The sequence below is a fragment of the Aphelocoma coerulescens genome, chromosome 2 (genome assembly GCF_041296385.1).
Source record: "Aphelocoma coerulescens isolate FSJ_1873_10779 chromosome 2, UR_Acoe_1.0, whole genome shotgun sequence".
NCBI classification, from domain to species: domain Eukaryota; kingdom Metazoa; phylum Chordata; class Aves; order Passeriformes; family Corvidae; genus Aphelocoma; species Aphelocoma coerulescens.
Genome location: NC_091015.1, coordinates 50,508,326 through 50,527,046, shown reverse-complemented (window position 1 = coordinate 50,527,046; position 18,721 = coordinate 50,508,326). Strand labels below are relative to the sequence as shown.

The 18,721-nt window shown below is 38.1% G+C and overlaps 1 protein-coding gene across 1 annotated transcript in view; it reads left to right on the top strand.

The window, feature by feature from the left end:
- OSBPL10 (oxysterol binding protein like 10) overlaps positions 1 to 18,721 on the top strand; it is a 112,916-nt gene that overhangs the window by 64,876 nt on the left and 29,319 nt on the right. Inside the window, exon 6 of the mRNA XM_069007381.1 lies at positions 8,410 to 8,564. Coding sequence (XP_068863482.1) covers positions 8,410 to 8,564 — 155 coding nt within the window. The remainder of the gene's footprint in view (positions 1 to 8,409; positions 8,565 to 18,721) is intronic.

The following is an 18,721-nucleotide window of genomic DNA, read 5'->3' as shown; positions in this document are numbered from 1 at the left end:
TTGGGTGTTAGTTCATGTGCTTTGGGGTGTTGTTATGATTTGAAGCAGGCAAAATTAACCCTTCTTAGAGAGGCAAGTTGGGATGAGCAGTTTGTGAGCTTCTGCAGCCTCAAGCACTGTAGTTCTTTGCCTAAAAAAAGACATGAAGTGTATTACAATCAGAAGAGAGGAGGAAAAGAGGTGGACCTGAGTCTTCTCAGAGAAATCCAGTCCTGAAGACAGCAACACAAAAAAAAATGCGGCATGGAGAAGAGGTATCTATAAACCTCCATTCTTAATGGTGGTGCTGAACCAGCTTGGTTGTTTTGTTGTGCTCCCCCTCCTTTCTTTCTTAATAGATTTCAATCTCAATACAGATTTGTTTGATAAAAATAATACTATGCAGTGCTAGAGTGAAAATAATTTTTCCAGTTTTCTGCATGGAAGGATGCTGCTGAGGTGGATTTATTTGAGTCTGTGGTTTTCTTTGAGTCTGGAAAGAGTTCTCCATGCTTTAAAAAAAAAAAAAAATAGAAAATCTGCAGCAAGTTTTTATGAGCCTAAAATGTCAGTGTGATACTGCACTGAGCTCTGCGGGCATGAGCCTCTCAGACCCCACGTACCTCAGTGTTTCCAGTTCACCCAGTTCTGGGTCTGTCCATAGTGTTGGAAGTTGGACCTTTAGCTTTCTGAAAGGGTGGAGTGTTTTACCATGCATAAACTGCACTGCCAAGTCGCAAGGGCAAGAGTAGATGTGAGAGAAGCAGCAGCAGCAGAACTGGATATGGGGTGGCTTTTTGTGTTTTCTTCAGGTGCTTCCACAACAATCCCCCCCACCTGTCCTTACTTGCAGGGCAGGATATGCCCTCAAGGCTGCTGAGATGGCACAGTGGGACAGCCTCTGAAGCATTCCCGTTGTGAGGAGAATAGAAATGAGAGGGTTACTTGAGAAGCAAGAAAATCATGTGAAAGTGGTTCTTGGAAAAAACAATATTAAAGCTTTTGACACCTGTCCTGTGGTACATGCTGGCTTTCCCACATCCAGATTCTGATTGGTTTCATAAAGGAACATGATTTTTAAAAAAATTCCTGTTTTCTTGTTGAAAATGCAAAACCCCCTTGAACTTAAGTAGTAATGTTAAAGTGCACTGAATTAAATTATTTGATATAACTTTATTTCAGAAAGAATGGTTTGAAACAGAGATGAAAAGCATCCTTCAAAGAAAAGTTACTATCTAGTTTCAAGGTCCCTGAAGGTTGTTTTTCATCTCAATGTGATCTAAGTGAGCTGTCAAGAGATAGATGACTTGAGGTGTACATGTCCTTGAATCTGTGTCCACGTAATCCTATGTTAAATCAGTGTCTGTGTTTTGACTTGATAATGGTTTTTGAGAATCTATGGACAAGAAGAGAGAAAAGCAAGCAAAACATTAGTAATCTCTTAAAAGGAATCGCCAATTTTTTTTTTTAAAGTCATGACTATGAAAAACTGAATAATAAAAGTGTTTTTGTTTGTTCTTTGTAAGACTGTAAACTTGCACGAGAATCCTTTCAGGGATCAAAATTCTGTAGCACTGGTTCACACCAGCATCTTTAGTGTAACTGTGAGAACGTGAATGCAAGCAGTTAATTCTTCAGTGTGTGCGTGGGCTTATTCTGTGGTATGGAAGTAAAGAAAAAAAAGAACTAAGAAGGAAGCTAAAAGCTGCTGAAATATTTAGTCTCTTCTCCCTGACTGAAAGTCTGTGAAATAATTTTTTTTTTCCCTAGGCCTTATTATGCAATACAGTTGCCTGAAAGAACCTGGCCTACAAGTCTTGATTACTGATTTTCCTACACACTTAATCTTTTCCAGGCGTACTTTGATAGACTTAACGTTTCTGCTGAGTCGGTAGAGTTTCAGAGTCATCAAAGCTGCATAAGCTCATACCTATTCAGACTAAAGCCTTTAAGTAATCCACTAGCAAACTCTCATTCTGAGAGATGATCTCTTTCATTTTGATTGTGTTCTCCAGGTGAATTATTTAAATTTTATACACAGCAGGTACAGTAGAACATGACCTTTACTGTCACTGTCAGGTGAAAATGCCTCTTGTTAGTTTAGAAGCCATGTGCTCCTGTGATAGGAGTTCTCAAACACCTTTCTTGTGAGATGTCATGGCCCTGTGCAATTTCTTGCCAGGTGCTTCCATCCCAGTGCTGTCTCCTTATCTGCTGTGCTACTGGGCAGTGTGGGGCAGAACACATAGACGGAGACAAGACAGGAATTTGGTAATTTATTTTCTTGCTTGTGGCCTACAGTTCATGAAAGCAATCCAGCAATCCAGGCAACATGGTCTTCCTTGTGTGGAGTGTGAGAAATGTTCAATTGCTTAGCTTGGGTGACTTGAACCTACCCTTGAGTTTGCTTTCCTTCAGCATCCAAGCCTCTCACTATTATGTCATAAAGAGTGAGGACTGCCTTTAAAGTAGATAAAAATCTACTTAATATGCTTTCTCTGTATCTTTCCTTGTGTCCTTGGTGTCTTTATACCCAATTGTGCAAGTTTTGCTGACTTCCCTGTGCACTGGAGGCCTTGCAGTCTTACTGCCTCTAAAGCAAGGACTTAAAAGTAGCTGAGAGTTTCTGACCTAGTACTTATGGAATGCTCTCATGAAGATTATAATTAAATAGTAGCTATTTTAAACTGATTTACTGACATTTATTGTTTTTAAACAAGAAAAAAAAAGTGTCTTCTTTCTTTTGATGTAAATATTTTTGTTGCTTTGTTTTCCAGTAGTTAGAGTAGAAAGCAAGCAGCTTGGCATTCACTCTAGTGGAATCTTGTCCAGATTCTACAATTATGTAGGTCATGACTTAAAATATTTTTATGGCATGCTTTCTAATAGAATAGTTTAAGGATGACATGATTTCTCCATTTCATGTTTCTCACAAATTGTCAGTCTTAGACCTCAAGCCTACAAACAGACATGAAGATGAAACTGAAGTCTTCAGTCTTGCCTTGAAGGCTAGTCAATACATTTTTTATTTCCGCTCTGAAGATTCATGGAAGGGTTTGTGTGATTGTCTTTATTGGAGGTAAATGAACAAGAACAGTCAGTGAAGCAAAATCCTGTCTGTGTTTCTACTTTTGAGTCAAAATAATGTCAAATAATGTCAAAAATAATTTCTAGCTGTCATTATTAAAGGTATGTGCATTAATCATTGGCTAAATTCTTTGTAATATTTTTTCTTTCATTGAAAAATATGCTGGAGAAGGGTATTATTAGCTGAAAGTGTTGGTTACATATAGTGTGAGTTGAGGATGAGGGATTGCATCTCTACAAGCTTCTTTGGGTTTGGGAATGATGATTTTTTTGGTAAGATGGAGGAGAATGTCAAGGCCTTTCTTTTTGGCTATCAATGTCGCCACTTAGGTACATCTGAAGTATTTGCTGATCAGCATTAAGTGCCTTCTGACAAGCTTGAGTTCATTTGGCATGCAGACAAGGGGCAGGTACCTTTGAAAATAAAAATGTGGCGAAGAAACTTATAGCTTAATTTCTAACTTTAGAAGTTCTGGTGTTATTTTTTCCAGCTCTGAAGCCTTTGGCAGAAGGGTATCTCCAGAGTCTGTTGACTGCAATTGTTAACATTCTTCGCTCCCAGACTGAGAACAGAGCAAACTTGAATGTTTGTTTTAATATAGCTCTACCAGCGTATGTTGTGTTTTAGGTCTGTTTTTTTTTAATTTTAGTGTTTTGGCAGACAGAATCCTCTCTTGGAGTAGCAGCCTGCACAGATCAATCCGTTCTTTTAATCTGTGTTTCACATTAGCCATTCATTTACTGAATAAAGCATCTTCCTGATAGGAATTCCTTCCTATATTTTTTTGTCTCTGCCTTGTCCACTCTTTCAAACTGTAAAACGTTTCATTTTTCTTAAGACTTTTTAAAAACAAAAGCCAAACTCATCCTTACTGTGGATTTTCTGAAGTTCACTTTAATGAGCAAAAGCTGCTCATTTTGGCTCCCATGGAAGTAAACGGATCAGGGATGATTCTGGAGTTGGGGAAGGGATATAGCTGTGCTTTTTATTCTCTATTGTCTCCTTTTTGGAGAAAATAAATGAACAGGGAAGGCAAAATCTAGATGCTTTCAATTTGTTGACAAATGACAGCTAGGAGTTCTCTTGCAGCTGAGATGACAAAAGAGAAAAATGAGCAGATAAGTAAGTCCTTGTTTGTGCTTAAATGCATGTTGGCAGGGAAGGGTGAGGAAAGAATACAGGGGAGTACATATGCTTTGTTACTGGTGTACTTTACTAAATTTGGCTTAGTAAGTCAGTTCTCCCTTAATTGCACCCTCACCAGTCTTTCTTCTGTCAAGAATAACCAGAGCAATTTGCTGTTCTATCTAAAGGCTGATACGTTATTCCTTACCTGCTCTTCTTTGATTGGAAGATAGCATTATTTTCTAGTCCCCACACAGCACTAGCAAAGACAGTCTCATGTGAAAGGCAGAGATGCAGCTGCCATTTGCTGTTTCTGTTTCAGTGTGCTGCAGGGATTCAGCAGAGACACAAAACTGTCGCATCCATCCCTGGTAGGGGAAGGAATCCAGATCTAATATTGGTTTCTCCTCAAGGCCTACCATTGCATTGTTAAAGGGATATTTGTTAGAGTATACTGAAAATATGTCATAAGAGTGTTATCAATAGGTGTTAGTTTATGACTATGCCAGGGAAAAATGTAGGTAGGTTTTTTTTTGTAGTCTCCTAACCAAGACCAGAGGACTTAAAATTAGGAATGCATTTCTTACAAAATTGAGATAGGTGAAATATTAAGCATATTTCATGAATCAATTATTATGAAAAAGTGAGTTTGAAAGTACATCAGGTACCCAGAAAATCAAAACCAGCAAAAGAAAATTATCAGCATTGCTTAACTGAAAAATCTCCTGGTAAACCTTCTCTTTGGAGAGAACTCTTCCCCCTCGCCCACTGTGTGCACCTGTAGAAGGGAAAGACGTTTCTCCTGAGGGCATTTGTGTGGGATACAGCCTTTTGTGCCCTCTGAAATAGATGTTTGTGAACTGTGACACTGCTATAGGGAAAGGATAAGTAGGTTGTGTCTGGATGCTGTACTTTGCTTAGGTACAGGTATTCTCATGTGCCTTGGTGTACTTGCTGGCTGTGTGTTCATCACAGGGGAAACTGGTGTTGAGAGGAAGGGGGAAAGAAGCTAATTTTTGGGTATTTTCTATTAGAACTCTTGTTATGTATATACATATGCTCTGAACTTTCAGAGGAATCAGACTTGGGTTTTCACTCCTGGAGCTACAGCACCAACACTGTGCAGGTGGAAGAGATCTGGCTGATTTTACTAGTTGTGTATTTGGTACGTTCTTTATAATCTTTGCATCGTTTGCTGCAGAAACAGATGCTTTGTGTTAATTAGCGTAGTGCTTTGCATAGTCTTAAAGTAGTAAAGTAGCTATGTAGCTGTGAATACTTTTGTATAATTTGTGACTGCCTTTCTGGAGAATTCCTTTAGAACTCTGAAATGTATCAAAATAGATTAGAATTTACCGTTCTGTCAGCTGTCTTTGGCTATGGCTGAGAACAGAGAAAAAAAAGCCCAAACCAATGACAGCCATTTCTTCCTATTCTTACCCAACTCTGAAGATAAAGTTTCTCATATTATGTTTAGTTTTTATATATGTTTTCTTAAATATTTATAAGAACAGGGACTGAACTAGTGATAGAAGTTTTTGAGTCCCATAAAGTGGCAAATATGGCAACTCTGTTAGAGAGGATCAAATTATTTACAGAAAGCAGCTCAGTCTGTGGAGAGTAAATTCCAGTAAAACAGCTGGATTAGATATGGCACAGACGACAGCTGTACCTGTACTATTTTGTGGTAAAAATAATTTGTACTAGTGCAGATGAGAACATTTTGGGTGTACTGAAAAAATGGAAAAAAAAATCGTGAGAAACTGTGATGAAAACTTTTAGAAAACTGATAAGTAGGAGCCATATTGTTGTGGCCTTTCACTTTCTACATGGAGATTTTTATTCTAGTCTTTGTTGTTTTTAAGATAATTTCTAATGAGTTCTCTCATCAGACATTGCTTTTGCCTGAAAAGTGAGCTGCTGTATTAGATATATGGCAAGTCCCTTGGGATGATATGAGAATGCTGACATCTCAGAGTAAGATTTGTAAAGATCATCACAGGTTCCCTGATGGCACTTTGAAACTAGGTGTGAATTTTTCTCAACTTGTTCAGGGAGATGACTTTTTATTTGTTTATATTTCTGTGCTTGTATGACTTAATGTCTTTCCCTGCATGTTTCTCTTCTGCAAAGTAGTCAAATTCCAGATGCACAGTTTAACAAAACAATTTTTCTCATATGCAGAAGTGTTGAGGAGATGCATGTGCTTTATTATAATTTGGACCTTAACTCTTGGCATCCTGTTGGTGTTGGCAAGGTCATAATGTGTTTTTAAGATCTGTTTAAAATTTGATTAAGCTGACAATATTTGTTGTTTTGTGAGGGTAGTATTGCCCTTAGTACAGGAGAGAAAACATGCTTGCCTACTTCTAACAGTTTCTATTTCTCTAAGAGACTCTAAAATGTGCAGAGAAAGACAAAGGAAAAGCTCTTTTTACAATGTATTTGCACTGAAGAGGAAAACTAGTGTAGTGTTTTTAAAAATATGTTTGTGATGATGAGGTAAATGTTCACACTTAAAAATTTCCCCTGAAGTGAGGTATTTCTTCACATGGGAGCTTTTTATTGTGCTTATTTACATAAACTGGATTTAAAAAAAAAACCAAAAACCAAACCTGTTTACAGTGAAGGCCAAATAGATTGTTCGTGCAGAGAGAAAATGGATAGCCCAAGGAAATGATCGAATTACATATTTTTGAACATTGGCATAAAGAGAAGTCAGTTCAATTTTTTTTTTTTAGTGTCTCTGTAATAGGAAAATAGCAGCAGTAATCCATTATTCAGCTTTTTTGACAGGGAAAAACAGAAAAATAGATTGGGATCTGTTACTGCAGAATAATGAAGAGTGAGAAGCATAATTTGACAGCAGAGCCACAGACATGTTCTTCCTTTGGCTAGGGGAATTTTGTGTAATTGTATGAAATAGACATTTTAAAAAATGAAAAAAAGCTGGAATTTTTTCCCCTGTTGGTTACTCAACTCTTTGAAAATAATTTTATGCTTAACTATTTGCTTATGCTTTCCTCATGCTTTCTTCAGCAAAAGATGGCACCACAAAAACACCCTAAGCAAGGTAGATCTGAACTTCTGCCATGTCTCCATAACTTAGTGCCATTTTAGATGAGGGGAATGTTCTGTAACTGTTTTGTCTCTAGAATTTGGTAAGAGTTCAGCTATGGGATTTGTGGCCCATTTTTTAATAATGGGAACGTTAATGTAGCGCTACACAGCATAGCCTCTCCAGATCAAACCATTTACTTCACTTAGGAGGCAATCTCTGGTAACCCTGGTGATACGGAGAGGAGAAATTGCATGTTCTTTAATGTGCTTTGTGTTGCTCTGCGTCATCTTAAAAACTTCTCAGTGATGAGAGGAGATCCTCCCTGTGGCACTAATTGTATATTCATTTACAAATCGTGGTAATGACTGAAGTGCTGTGATTTTCTTATCCATATCTCTACATTTTATAGCAGCGTGTAATTAATAGCTGAAAGTGTAAGTCCTGTGCTGAGGGCTGCTGATTTGACTGTTGAGACTGTGTTTTAGAGTAGTTAGGGAGGAACAAGTGTGCACTTGCCTTAGCTGATTATTCTTAAATATAGACTCACCCAGGAAATCAAGTGCCCCCGGAAATAAGGGTTGTTCTGATGCCAGATTCTGGTTGATTCATATTTAATGTGTATCTTTCTAATGAGACCTCTTTTAAACTGCGGTCCTGGGACCAGTACAGCATTTTAGTACTTAATCTAGAAAAAACTTTTTGTAGTACAGACAGAGATAAAATTCAGCTGCTAGGCTTAAAACTTTGATTTCAGGCAGAAGAAATAGAGGGTTTACTTGGAAAACTTAATAACTATGAAAATACTGGGCAGAGAATACTCGTGTAATTTCCAAGGTATGCCAGATAGAATTATATGTAAGGGTTATACAGTCTGGTGGTAGAACTAACATTCATTGACTTAAGAAACCCACTGATAAGTTGGCCTATAAGATGCTTACTTTGGTTATTTAGGGTGTTTTTTGCTTCCAAAGTCAGGGATATAATTTGAGATACTGCATAAGATAGTTCAGAAAGTACAAGATCATTTGTTGCTCAAGTAAAGCTGTGCATGGAAGCAGAGAAGGGATACATCTAATTTAGATCAGTAGAATGATGAGGTGAATGGAAGAAATCTGTAATCTTTCTCTTGTAAGCTGATACCTATTTTCTGCTTCAGAAGGTATCCTGGGATGGCCTGGGCCCAAGTCACACTCCACAGAACAATTGAAAAATGGTGCCCTCAGCTCCTTATCATCTGCTAGTGCCAACATTACATGGGCAATAGTTCCATCTGCAGCCCAGGATGCACAGACACTACAGCCAAACACTGAGGTAAGCTTGCTTGGTGCCTGTAGGTTGTTGGTGAGATGCAAACCATGTGTGATGGTGGATACTTTCACTGATTAATTATCGTATTTTATCTTTATAGTGTACTCTTTGTTTGAAGTTACTTGTGATAATGATAAGTTTCATGCAAAAGTGCACTCCAAAAACTTGAAAAATGTGTTGATATTGTTCTGTGCTTTTGCTTCTCTGGGGTACTTGTGTCAGCAAACTTTGGCGAGTGTACAATTTCTTTCTAATCTTAAAAGCAATCAACAGACTGTCAATACACATTTCTATCTTCTGGTGCAAAAAAACCCCTATTTATTTATTTTTCTTTCTGGTTTGAGATAGACAGGAGACTGCTTGCTTCCTACTTGTTCTTCCATGTTGCTGTTTGCTCTTGGGCATCTCTTGAGTATAGCTGACTATTCTTTGAGTTGAAAAGCTATGTTATTTCCTGATCCCTTTTCCTGTTAAGTGATAATGGGCAGAACTTGTCCACATCATCCTGCATCAACCAGCTGATTTGTGCTTTTGTGGCATTTACTTGGTAAAGGGCAGTTCTGAAGCATCCACTCTTTGAGGAGACACACAGCTGCGTATCAGACATCTCACGCACTGAAAATCTCTCATCATGACAAACTTCTCCAGCTTCTACTGTCTGCTTCAGTAACCAGTGCTGCCCACCAGGAAAACACTTCACCCTGAGACCCTAGAGATTATAGGGCACCTGGAACACGTGAGACCTGGAGAACTGGGAAGAAGTTTTCAAGAGAGCTGAAGAAACAAGTGAATGCTCTGGGCAATTGGAATGGCTTAAATTAAATTACATCGCCTTTAATAAAACATGTAATGACCGGAGACATCAATAAAGCTGTTTTTTCCAGTTCTTTTGTAGTATGTTCAATTGTACATAGTTCAAAACAAATCTCAGATAAAGCAGATTTTTAATTTTTTCACATGTTTCTTTGGTCCTCTGTCCTTAGAAAGGAATTTTGTTTTCTGTTACTCCTGGTGTCCATTTACCAAAAATGTTTAAATTTACTGTAATTACTTTTTATTAGGAAGTAATGTAATTCCTTTTTTCAGATAAGCCAAGTGTACTTCTTCCAGTGTGTTTTTAAGACAAGAGGCTATTTAAGAATATTTTGGGAGTTACTATGTATTGAACCACTGAAATCTGTTTCATTAAAGTTTTTTAGTTTTTGTTGGGGATTTTTCTTCTTTATTATCCACTAAAGCCAAATGGGATGTGCAATCATGAACTTTGCAGCAAGAACATAAAGAGCAGCAGCTGATTTTACTCACATTAAGGTATCATTTTGCAGTTGAGTTGAGCCATTAATGACATGTTTTAAATGACAAATTTTTTTATGAGTCCAATCCCCTCCTGTTTGTTTGCTGATGAGAGACATTGAGTTGCATGTGTGGCTTGAGGTACTGCTTTGCTTGTGGAACTCATGATTTATTGAAAAGGAAGTACCCTAGAAGGGATGGATATATGCAAGGAAGTGTAGCACTGTTGATAGTACAGAATCCTCAGTGCTTTGTAGGCAGTCTTCCTGAAATCAGGAGCCTGCATTTGGAGGCCCTGGGGCATTAGCCACTAAAAAAGAAGAAAAAGAGGTTGAAGAGAGGGAGTAAGATTTTTAAGTTACAAAGAGGTCAGCTCAAGGTGGTGTTTTTGGTAGAAACAGTAAATAGAAGTTTGTGGATTGGTGGAGCAACAAGAAGCAGCTGAAATCAGGCAGGTAATTTTTGTAATGTAGTAGTACAGTTTAATGAGCAGAAAGTTGGTTTTGCCCTGAGGAAGTTGCCTGAATCAGGATTCATTCCTGGAAGCTGTTTACAAACCTGCATCTTCCCTTACACTGAGTCTGCGTGTGTGATGCTATCTGAGATTGATACTGTTGGCTCTGAATTTGAAGTGTTTCTTTAAATGTAGCTGATACATTTTTCAGTTTTGATCATTTTGATGAACCTTTTTTTGAGATACTTAGGTTACCCTGGTAAGAATGCTATCTGAGCCAGGTAGGCACCCAGGAGACGATGTCTGACATGCCCATAGTTATCAAAGATGTTTGATTTGACACAATTTAACAGTTCTCTGTGCAGGATGTAGTCATATTTTTAAATATATTGTGGCCTTGTGTGTCCAAGGCAAGAGCTTAGATCTGGCACTGAGTAAGCACTTTATTTTCGAAGGTATAAAAGCACTGACTGTGCTAATTACTTAGTATGTATAGTAATATATAAAGGCAAATGCAAATCATCACTTGTTTGTGGTTTGTTGTTTGTTAGTAACAGTGATGATATCAGCACAGAATGAGAAAATGCTTCTAGATGTCATTAGTTGACATTTTGTTGACACTGAATGCCCTGATTTCTTTTTTTATTTATCTGATAGCTTCTTTTAGAAGAAAAGAGGAATCCACAAGTGTCATTCAAATGAAGCTTATTTCTCTTAATGATTTTCTTTTTAAAAAACCCAACTAGGCACTAGATAATCTCCATTTCTTAAAGAAGCTACCGGGGTATTAATGGGGCTCAACTTTCCAAATATACCTGCCAGAAGAAATAAGCCTTGCTTTTACAGAAGTTATGAGATGAGAGTGCTAATTCCTGTATCAGTACTATCAAAATTAATTCCAATCTCTTCTTTGACTGGGTCTAGATTTTTATTTAAAAGAAACTGTAATTTTATGGTATAACCTCTATGTCTTAGTCAGAAACTATACCCCAAAGGAATGGGGGAGAGCTTTTTGGCTTACTCTCAGTGTAATATAGTAGATGTACTGACCAAACAAATTGTGAATTGACCTCTAGTCTGAAATAGAAAATGCCATTAACTGGCTAACCTTGAGGAGCAGCAGACTCACCTGCTTATATTGTAGAGTGTTATTTATAAGGAAAATATAGTTTTAAGTATGTGGATCAGCAGTGATTTTAAGAAGAAAACAGAGATGTTGTGTTGGGGCAGAGGTGGGTGTGGGTGACTGCTGAGGAATCTTTCCCATACAGCTGCCTGCCAGTGGCAGCAGTTTCCTGGCAACGTGACTGAGTGGCTGAGTGTGTTTGGTTATAACTGTGCCAGTGTGTTTGGTTATAACTGTGCTAATTCTCAGCACAACATTCAGACACTTTGCAGGTGTGCATTAAGTGGGATCATTAACAAACCAGTGACTGGTTTTTATATGTTTATGAAGAAGTGTGGATCTTTACGAATCTCTGGAATAACAAGGTCCATCTAATGCAATTTTCTTTGAATACTTAAGCATTCTTGGGGGATGTAGAAAATTCTGGAGCTGAATTTAGATGCCACATGTAACTATAGTAAAACTTTTTTTTGGTTTGTTGCACTGTCAGGGTTTCAGGAATGCAGTTTCTTCTCTGGTAGAAGCGAAACATTATTCAGCCAAATACAAATGGTAACAGGCTGTTCTTATGTGGGGTCTGAAAGGGAAGGAATAATTTTCTTTGGATCTAATACTTCAGTTAAAAATTATTTTAAAAATTGTTCTAATTTAAAAATTGTAGCTACACCTGCAATATAGCCCTCTTCATGTGATTTTTATGCCTTAAAATGCCATGCCAGCTGATTCTTCCCATCCTGTGGATCTGGTCTCTGTGCAGTCTCCCTGCTTTCCTGTCCCTAGCTTTCCCTTGCCTGTGTGCATGAGCAGCTGTACGCATGCTCCAAATGGAAGTGTCTTTTTAATGGGATTGAAGTTTGAGCTCTGTAGGATTGAGCCTTTAGCTCTGATTATCTAACTGCTAAACCAGGTTTTAATTGTGATAGTGATTGCAAGGGCAGTCAAGTCCAGGTTATTAAAGATATTTTGGTCCCCTGGATGATCTGAACCTTGATGTTTTCAACTGTAAGAGGGAACTGTTCTATTTAGAGGAGGTACTGAATTGCTTAATATTATAAGTTTATGTATTTTTTTTTTTTCATTTCTTCAGGTGATAGTTTCTTTCAAGCTGTAATTTGTTTTTTATCTGTATGTAAGTATATATCCTAATATGACTTCAGAATTTTGGACTTTAGAGCTATTACAGAGTGTATTAGAGATGCTAATAAATAATTTAAAAATGCTCATGTAATTTTAGAAACTAAGCTGGATAAAAGAAATTATTTCTACTTCAATGTTACCTCTATTTATCTGTGTCTCAGCAGATGTGCCCAGGTCTGTGGATTGTTTCCTGGTATAATTTGTTTCTAGTGTTTCCTAATTCCTTTTTGTACTTGACAGAAATGTGTATAATTGATGCTGGGAGATGAGCTTAGCCATGAATAGAGAGCTCTAGCCACAAGTGCAGTAATGGAAGAACAACAGATCAGGATGGGCAAGTAATGTTTGCAGCATTACAGAGAGTCCCTTTTCACTATTTAGTATAGACATTACAGGATTTCTCAATGTGCTCTGCTTTTTGTCCTCTGCACGATTAAGTACTTTTCAGGCTGAAGAGCACAGTGAATGGCCTGTAATGATTTAGCTAAATTAATCTCTAGGCAAAGATGGTACCAGTTAATCCATTCACTATGCAGACCATCTAAAAAATGAAATCTGAGGTAATCAATTGAAGGTATATTTAAGGATAATCAAGGGAATGTATATTTAAGGATTAAATGTACAATTAGACTAAAAGTAGAATTAAATGACCCTAAGCCTGCTACAGCAGCACTGACAATGACTAAGATAATCTAGCTAATTTTGATTTGGTTTTTTTTGCTAACTTTCTGGAATAGCTACTGTGTCAGCAAACAGTCCTCTAGTAAAACTGTTTATGCAAATAATTAATAAAAATTTTATCACCAGTCAAACCCACTGCATATTATTGAATCACTTCCACCTCCAAAATGCATGTGTTCCAGCTGCTATCTATGTAATTGAGAGTAATATGCCATATAAAAAAAAAAAAAAAAAAAAGAGCTTCAATACCAAATCTGCTTCTAATTTGAATAAACACAAGGTTCTGATTCATGTGGAATTCCATAATTACTAGTGGAAGTCAGTGAAAACTAATCATTGGAATATAAAGAACTTGGGTTTCCTTGCCATAAGGCTTAGAAATTAACTCGTAAGTGGATCGATGGCATACTCTATTCAGTATAAAACTTCTGTCCCTTGCTAAAGGAACTCTAAAGTCAACGTTAATTTTATTTCAGGATTTCTGATTTGTTATGTGCCAGTTAATTTGCTTTGTGCTGTCAGTTTTATTTCTTAGTATGTGTAGATATGTGGGTTTGGTGATACTGCCCATTAGAAATCTTATCCATCTCATTAAGGCTCTCAGTTACTTACCTAGACCTTACTAAGTTGAGCTGAACTCTCCTCCAGGGAGAGTTTGTCTCAGGTTGGCATTGTTTTATCTTGCTTAGTGAAACAACATCCAGACTGGCTTCAGCTGTTCTGTCTGGTCTTGCTAGAAAAAAAACCCGGGGTTTTCAGCTTGTGGTGATGAACTGTAGTGGTTCTTTATTTCAAAAGCCCAGAATGTGGAAACAAATCCCAGCTGTGATAACAGAATTTAATTCTAAAATTTGTCTCAGAGGAGGAGTTGGAAGAAGCAGGTGAAAAAGGCAGAACTCTTCCACATTATAGAGAGTCTTCAGTCTGAGGTGGACCAAGCGATTGATTCATCAGACTGAACAATTCTTAAGAAGCTTTTCAAGCAGAGAGTTCCACTGGCCTCAAGGAGTTAGACATATAAAAGAAGAGAATCTTCTAGGCCTAATTTGTTTCACATATTGAACGTTCTCCTGGTATGATTTATAATGATTTGGTTTTCTTCTGAAATACTTAAGGGTTTTTGCTTGGGATTTTTTGAGTTTTGTGTGTTTATCAGCAATGTGAATGTGTATAGTGGATGAGCAAAGAAATTGCAGGAAGAGTCAGGGTGGTTTAATAAATGTGTCGTCCTGGGGCAAGACTGTTAATACTGCTTGTATTTACATGTCTTTACCATTTCTGTCCTCTTAAAAATATGCTGACATGTGATACTGCATACAAGAAATAGCACTGTGAGAACTGGATTTACATATAGATTGGTATTGCAAGAACAGATGATTGTAATGGTTAAATTTGTAGTTGTCCATCTTTTTGTGCCCTCTTTGCATATGTGAGTGGTGTATTATTGACTAATGTGGCCATATTTTTCTGCCATAAATTTGCTTAGCTAGCATACAAAGCGACATAAAAGAGAATTACAGCTGCTAAATGACTTCAGCTCTGTTAATTCCTAACTTTTCAGTTACTGGGCATTGCAGGCAGAATCATAATGGAATCGCAGAGTATCCTGGCTTGAAAGGGACCTCCGGAGGTCCTGCAGCTCAGCACTGTGAAAGCAGTGCTAATCAGGTCAGCTTGTCCAGTCCAGTCCTGGACACCTCCCACAGTGGAGGTCCCACAGCCTCTCTGCACAAAATCTTGCCATTTCTCTAGGGCTTTTGTCAATGGGAGCAAAGGGTTGTTTGATGAGGAAAGGCATCATACTCAGTGTGCTGTACTGTCTGGTGAGCAGCTAACAGGGACCTGCCTTCTGGAACCCTTACCAGAAGGTGTTTGTCCTCTCCCTCTTCATGGGAATATGAGGCCTGAAGAACCTCTTTTTCTCGTTTCTCCCCAAGGATCTCATTCTAGAGAGGATGCCTTGTAATACAGGGGGATGTCTAAAGTGTAGCATTCTGCCAGCCTTTCCCCCCGTTTCCCTGCACTGACCTGCAGCTCAGTGCAGTCTTTTGCCTTTAGCTCCCCAAAAGTTATCAACATGAGGCTTTCAGACTCCTTGTAGTGTCTGAAATGCTGCCTGGCCAGTGACTGGAATCTGTCCTGCTGCGCTCTGTGGTTTTGTAAGCTTGTACACTTATTTTGGATAGTGTCAGATACTCTGTTTGAAGCCATCTTGCTTCTAAAGAATGTAATTCACAGAATAAAACTGAATATGTTTCAGGAAATTGTTCTTCACTAGTATCTGTATTGCATTAGGAATAGGTTTTGTTAAAATTGTTTATGATGTGTGATACTCTCTATCTTATGGTTGTGATTTATGCTAGCCTTCGAGGTTTTTTTTTTGCTTTAATTTAGGACAAGTCCATGGGGCTTTTCTCCTTGCACATTTTGTTTTATAGTCTCATGTAACTATTTCTTTCTGATGATGCCAGTGATGAAATATATTTTTTTCCCACTTCTTACTGAATTTATGCAATACTGCAAAGTCCTCCTGTATTTTAGGATTTGGTCCTGTAGTTCAGTAGCCCTCATTTCATGAAAGGTGCTCACAAGCATGTGGGGGCTGGTACTGATACTTAATCTTCCCCTATGGAGTCTGTGCTTGGCAATTAGCTGCTTTTTAGCCTGTTTTCAGAACTGACTTCCTTAGGTTTATAAAGATCGATTTTTGCAAGAGGAATTGTCTTATGAAGAAAACGTGAGCATGTGGGAAAAAAGTTGTCCAGCAAACATTATTTGGTGCATATGTACACGATTACAATGCTGTAGGTAATCCAGATGAGGATCTCTGTATAACAGGATGTTTAGTCACTGATTGGTTCTTTATTTTTAAGCATAATCACTTTCAGAGTTAGCTTTGAATATTTTTTTCTGAATGCTTGCACAGGCTATACTGCAAGGTAAACATAGATGCTCTTTGTTTCATGTTACATGCGTTTGTTCCTATTGTTTGAACAAGAAACCAGTCCTTTTTCTTCTGAAATCTCGTATTATCTGGTCCTCATCACTGCTACATTGTTCTGTTCAGCCCTAAATATAGTCAGAGGTCAGAATGAAACACATCTGCAGTGTAGGAAAAGGAAGCTTTCTGAGCTTGTTCTTTATTGATGAAAAGACTTCTGTTCCCAGAGATACTCCTTCAAAACATTAACAAAAAGGCATTAGTAAAGCTCTCTAAATGGTGAGTATCTGGATAATGTGCTTGTCTCCAGATGCCTGGCAGATTGTTTTTGTTGAGAAGGAAGAAGATTGCAGACCTATTTGTCACCTCAGGTAGAGGTTTTGTGATCATTTTTTTTGCTTGCATTGTCTGCATGTCAGCCTGTCTATGCAGTATTAATATCAAGATGCATTTCTGCTTTGCTTGCTTGCTTTGCAGTGATGGGGTATCTCCCGAAGAAGGATAGGTATTTCTTGGTTCAGTAGATGTCTCTGCTATTACATCTTGTATCCAATTGATCTTGTGTGATAGACAGATTGCTTGCATTGCCACACTTTGATCCTTGCACTTGTCCCTAGCTGGAGAGATTTTCTGAACATCAAGTGTGTTTAGCATATTCAATGAAAAACAACCCCAAGCAACAAACCACAAAACACATACAAATTATCCGTACACACAAAAAAGAGATGTTTTAATCATTGGTGGTCCAAGTTAGAAGAATTTTATTTTCTCTGGAGACTTGAATTGCCAAACACATATAACAAATTTGGCAAGAAATTAATTTCTGGGCACTCTCTAGACATTCTTCCATGATGTAAGCTTTTTCTACCAAATAATACCTGGTTTGACCTATTAGTGCTGAATGATGTATCTGCAGTTACATAGATGCTTTGACCCCACGCTGTCAGAACGCAAACTCAGATACAGCAGTTACTTACCTATTCAGATAGATATGCCTGGATTATTTTTCTTAGTATACATAGTTTAAGGTAAATAGAAAATCTGCCTATTATGCCATTTTTCCTTTGTTATATGAAGGAGAAAGTAACTGTCTTGCTGATTAGTTCTGTATGTAGATGACAAAAAACAAGTGGTATTCTTGCTTGCCAGGGTGGTGGTGTGTGTAAGTTATGGGGTGTTCACTTTTTCATTGTAAAATCCTTCTCATTTGGTTCTCATCCTCTATTTCTTGCTTCGATACTTTAAAAGTTAACTTTAATTTTGGTTCATCATTGTTAGAGCTAAGCTCTAATGACAGAATGCTGAGAGAAGTGTGACTGTGGGTGTGTGTTTTGGGGTTTGAAAGGGGTGGGTTCCCCCTTGAGGTGGTAGACTTTTTGCATTAGAGGAAAGAGTTCCTATGAAATACTCAGAGTAAATTTGAAAAATGCAGCTATGCTGAGCCTGTCTGTTTTTCTGCCTTTAAGAAATCTTTTTCAGGATGAAATGAAGGTGTACACAAGTAATAAGTTTTGCTCTCTAAATTCTCCGTTTAAGATCTTTGCTTCTGAGCTCGTTAGGTGGCTTTGAAAACACCAGACCTTGAACACTGGGCAGCCTTAAGTCTCTTTGAAAGTCACTGTAACTTTGGTATCCAGGTGCCAAGATTACAGTGGGCGTATGGGATGTCAGTGTGTTTGAGGTTTTATCTTTGATCTGCTCATTCTTTGCAGTGATCGGTCACAGATGCCACCTGATGCAAAGCATAAATAAGACTGCGGTAAGATGGAGGCCAGGGCTCAAGCAATGGCCTGACTTCACCACCACTTTTGCAACCTCATTTTTCACCTTCCTCTGCTTACATTGTGTGGTGGTAAATGTTGAGAAGAGTATTTTCTATTTTTTTTTTTTTTTATTTGAACTGTTCTTTGAGAGTAGAAAAGCTTATATAAAGTGATACAGGAGCTTGTTGGATATTAAGAAGTTTTATTGCCTTATAGTTAAGATTAAGTTTGATAATCTGTAAACAACAATGCATTTGGAAGTTAGAGAAGTGGTGAGTGGATAAGGATGATTTCAGGAATCAGTCCTCACAGTGTTTCAGACTTCGTTTTATTTCAAGATTTAGGTTGAAGTAAACAAAGTTTCTAGAATTTCTGTTAATTTTAGTTTTCTATATGGGAATGGTTCCTCCTTTCAAAGCTTACAGTGAGTTTGTGTGGCAAGATTTTGGTATCGGGGGGGGCTACAGGGGCGGTTTCTGTGAGAAGCTACTGGAAGCTTCCTCTGTGTTTGACAGAACCAGTGCCAGCCTGGCTCCATGATGGAGCTGCTGCTGGCCGAGGCTGAGCCCATCAGTGATGGTTGTGGTGCCTCTGGTATAAAAGACTTAAGAAGGGAGAAAAAAGGGAGCCATGCAGAACAATAGCAGAGAGAGGAGTGAGAATGTGAGAGAAGCAACTGCAGACACCAAGGTCAGTGAGGAAAGAGAGCAAGGACAGGAGATGGTCCAGCTGCTGGAGCAGACATTCTCCTGCAGCCCATGGTGA